This window comes from Mesitornis unicolor, unplaced genomic scaffold (genome assembly GCF_000695765.1).
Source record: "Mesitornis unicolor isolate BGI_N332 unplaced genomic scaffold, ASM69576v1 scaffold229, whole genome shotgun sequence".
In the NCBI taxonomy this organism is placed as follows: Eukaryota; Metazoa; Chordata; class Aves; order Mesitornithiformes; family Mesitornithidae; genus Mesitornis; species Mesitornis unicolor.
The window spans coordinates 1-4,772 of record NW_010204988.1 but is presented as its reverse complement, the minus strand read 5'-3'; the positions used below and the strand labels follow the sequence as shown (position 1 = coordinate 4,772).

General features: G+C 43.5%; 1 protein-coding gene across 1 annotated transcript in view; it reads right to left on the bottom strand.

Moving 5' to 3' along the window:
• Positions 1-4,466, bottom strand: part of GPD2 (glycerol-3-phosphate dehydrogenase 2 (mitochondrial)) — a 26,806-nt gene extending 22,340 nt beyond the window's left edge. The window contains exons 1-3 of the mRNA XM_010191210.1: positions 4,414-4,466; positions 3,896-4,003; positions 3,039-3,202 (exon numbers count right to left, since the gene is read on the bottom strand). Coding sequence (XP_010189512.1) covers positions 3,039-3,202; positions 3,896-4,003; positions 4,414-4,466 — 325 coding nt within the window. The remainder of the gene's footprint in view (positions 1-3,038; positions 3,203-3,895; positions 4,004-4,413) is intronic.
• Positions 4,467-4,772: the final 306 nt, after the last annotated feature.

Here is a 4,772-nt window from a genome sequence, read left to right as displayed (position 1 = left end):
TACATATATATATCTACATGTGTGTATGTTTGTGTGTATATATGTTTGTATATATGTGTATATACATATATATCTACACACACACAAATATATATCTACTTATATACATATATACACATATCTACACACAAATATTATATGCATATATACATATATAAACACATATAAACTTATATATACATATATATCTACACATACACACGTGTAGATATATATATGTATCTATGTTTATGTGTGTATATATGTTTGTATATATGTGTGTATACATATATATCTACACACACAAATATATAACTACTTATATACATATATACACATATATCTACACACAATTATATGCATATATACATATATACACACAAACTTATATATACATATATATCTACACATACACACATATGTGTAGATATATATGTATATATGTTTATATATGTGTGTGTATATATATTTGTATGTATGTGTGTATACACACAAGTATATATCTACTTATATACATATATAAGTATATATATACACATATATCTACTCAAAAATATATATACATATATACACACACACATATATACATACACACACACACACACATATATACACACACACACATATATATTTATGTATGTGTTTGCCACCATGGAATGCTCTATATCACGACTAACCCTTCTGAAAGCACTCAAATCAGTTAAATTCAGTCTCACCATCCCCTTCTCCCTTTCCCTTCTGTCCTCCATTCCCCCGGATTTCGGGCACGACAGCGTACCATGAAACCTCACACACAATACAGTACAAGACCCGAAGTGCGCCTGCTGAAACACTGGGGCTTAAACCAAACCGGCTGTGGACAGAACACAAGTAAATTGACGATGACAAAACAACTTTAACTAGGTTTTATTGTGGATGAGGGGCAGCATCAGAGCACACAGACAGCACCATGTGCTTGAATGTGACACTTCAGTCCTCCAGAACCACTTCATTCTTGTAAGAAACTGAGGTTTGGTGAAGCTTGGAGAATTTTTTTTAAGTTTCTCACTGCAAAATACCATTTCTTTAAATTCTGCAGAAAGATGTGGGTAACTAATCCAAAAAACTTAGTAGATTATAAATAGATCTGAAGTTACAGTGCAGTGTAATTGCAGTTACAAGAACCACTTACGTTCTTGCATGCTCCTGGGATCCCTCAGAACATAGCTTATAATAATGCAAAAATACATCTGAATTACTTCTGCTGTTCACAGCAGCTCTTGTCACAGAATGCAGAAAACACCCCATAACCCATCACAAACGGTGCTTCTGCATAACCTCTTAGTTCCTCCAGACCTCACAAACAAGGTCGAGAAGATGCAGACAGGTAAAAACCAACTCCATCCTTTAAGCCTCACCTTACTCCCAAGTAATAACCTACACATACATACTCCACACAAAAATAGGTGAATTTTATCTATTTTTCCATTCTGCTGGGCTCTATATGAGACAATTTACCATTCTCAACGTGTGCTTTTGCCAAAAGCCTCATAAATACCAAGCCCAGCGTCTTTTGAGATCCCTCCTACTCCTCTCCCCCAATCGGCTGAAGCACAGTGTAAATGCAGGGCTCAAACCCTATCACCAATCTGCCCCCAAACACACAAATGCAGCAGTTTGGGTAGAGCTGGACACCCCTACATCAACACCAACGCCAGTATTTCAGATAAGCAAAGCTTTCAGCAGTCATTTGTCACAAACACCAGTGATGCTCCTCCCAAACGTGACTACGCACCAACACTTCTGAACGTGAAAACTGCTGCTTAGACAACTGCAAGGAGTCATACTAAATCGTTGTATTTGGGAGAACACCAAGAGACTTGCAGAGAGCATCTTGATTGTCTCAGAGAGGGATTTCGTGTAAGCATTAAACACAAACACGCCCCAAACCAGCCATACAATAAATTAAATAACTCCAGCTGGAGGCGTTTTTCCTCCCACGAATTTATAACCCTCTCTTTAAAGGGGTTGTAACAGAAACCTTTTATGTCTCAGAGCAATCTCTAGTATTTGATTATAATTATAATGAATGCTGCCTTTGCAGAGCAACCAGCTTATTGGTGATACAGAAGGAACTGGTCCAGGTCTCACTCAACCCAGTGCAAGAGCCACAGCATCTCTGGGTCTGGGGTTAATTGCACAGTGGAAACGCTCCAGTAAATCATTCAATGTTACAGGAATTATCACATTTTCTTACTTACAACACCTCAGAATCACAGAATCACAGAATGTTAGGGATTGGAAGGGACCTCCAAAGCTCATCCAGTCCAATCCCCCTGCCGGAGCAGGAACACCCAGATGAGGTCACACAGGAAGGCGTCCAGGCGGGTTTTGAATGTCTGCAGAGAAGGAGACTCCACAACCTCTCTGGGCAGCCTGGGCCAGGGCTCTGTCACCCTCACTGAGAAGAAGTTTCTTCTCAAATTTCAGTGGAACCTCCTGTGTTCCAGTTTGTGTCCGTTACCCCTTGTCCTATCATTGTTTGTCACCGAGAAGAGCCTGGCTCCATCCTCGTGACACTCACCCTTGAAATATTGATAAACATGAATGAGGTCTCCCCTCAGTCTCCTCTTCTGCAAACTAAAGAGCCCCAGCTCCCTCAGCCGCTCCTCAGAAGGGAGATGCTCCACTCCCTTGATCATCTTTGTAGCCCTATGCTGGACTCTCTCCAGCAGTTCCTGTCCTTCTTGAACTGAGGGGCCCAGAACTGGACTGGAAGCGTTCAATGAGAAGTGCACGGCACAATCACACAGGGAAAGTTGTGGGGATCCCCCAAAACATGTTCACACATCGCTACACCTACCAGCCAAGAAAGCTAAAACATTCCCTCCTATATCCAGGCAGTTTGTCATGAAAAACATCATTTAACGACCAAATTAACGCTTAAGGTGCACGGTGAATCCTCCAAGTTGTGGTTCTCACCTTTACAGAGCCAAGGTACGCGATCCACAGCTGCGTAATTGTGTTTCAGCCCCAGAAGCAGCACCGGGCAGCAACACAAGCACGGAAAGGCCACGTACCGTCATAGTAGACGATGGCTCCGACCAGCTCGTCCTTGCGCAGCATCGGGAAGAGCTCCAAGGCCCTCGACTTGCTGAGGACGTAGCTGCTCTTCAGGCACTGGCTGCCAGCTACCAGGTCGTACAGCTTGATTCCAATCCAGTAGTACGGCAACTGCCACCACCTGCGGGGAAACGCGGTAATTCCCCGTGAAGGGAAGCAGAAGCAGCTTAGAAGCGCACGCACGCACTGCTGTTACAACACAGAACACGTTCACTGACTCGGTGTGCTGGACGACACCAGCTCTACTTCGTACCGTCGTATAAATTCATGGTATCACAATATAACGTAAGTGTGCAAGGACTCAGGTATCGTTCGCTACTGATCTACGCACTGCAGTCAGTTAAGCAGATTCAAGGCTTTATTTATTCCAGAATGAGGATCACAAACTGGCTTTTATGTACTTTGCTGTAAGGTGAGGTGCTAAAGCTGTGTATTGAGGGAAGAACCGGGCTGCACGTGCAGGCTGAAGGGGCTCCTCAAGTGAATTCCTCCATTGAGCGCTGCAGGCTTTTTAGAAACACAGCTTTCCTCAACAGAAACCCAACTCTGGGAGTCTACAGTAAAGTAAACCAGAATAGCAAATATCCTGGGGAGGAAAGCCCACTCCAGCTGCAGCCTCCCCTGCTCCCTGCACTGAGGGGGCAGCACTGGACCAGGTGAACCCCAAGCTGCTTGGGGCCATAAGAGTTTCCTGCTCCTACAACACAGGACAGAGGCTGGGACAGGCTCAGGGACACACTGGCATCCCAAAACTTCTGCAGGGAAGCAGCCTGCTTGCCAGAAGCAATGGTAGAGAGATGACGGCAGGGCTTACTTGTAAACGGGCAGCATGATGGGCAGAGGGGCCGAGAGGTGCGGGGCGATTTCCAGCAGATTCGCACGCTCCTCCAGTGCTTCCTTCACCATCCTGTACTGAAAAACACACGGGTACGGGTCAATCCCACGTGGACGCGTGTGGCATTTAATAAGAAATTATGTCCATCGCAGCAAATACCTCGCAGAATTGTCACTGTGCTTTCCAAAACACAGAGATTTGCTGAAAAATGTGAGTTACAGAAAATGTTTCTCCAGAAAATAAAGTTTCACTGGTTTCATCGGGGTGTTCTGGCAGCTCAGCCGAGCAAGGTTTCATTTGACCGTGAAGTGCTATAAGCTGTGTTACTCCTAACTTAAGGAGGGAGAGAACTCATTTTACAGTACAGTTTCTGTGCCAGTTCTCACCATTAAAGCCCATTCTAACCCCGAGCTGTAAATACATAAATGTCTCTCTTCAAACCAATCAGTAAGAATCAATACCAAGTCGTTGTTTTGGCAAAAGGGAAGGTTGCTTTCTCTAGCTGGATAACTGCATGGTTTATATCTATTTTTCCCTGAGACGTTACCATTTCTGCAGTAGTAAAACCATTAAAACACACTTCAGAGAGGTTTCAAGGAGGAGACAAATCCATTTCCCAAAACAAGACCATCACATTTCCACCAGTACATGAATACATCAAAGTACTTTATATATAACCACTCATTTGCCATATTTGCTTTCCCCATTGCAAAATAAACAGGACAACCACTTGCTCCCTCAAATTCTGATGATGACGTATCTGAATTCAGCCTTGTCTCTGCCTTCCTTGCCCAAAATATGCAGTTGGCAAGGTATGGCAGATATACAGCCCATAAAATGCTGGAGCTGTCCTGGT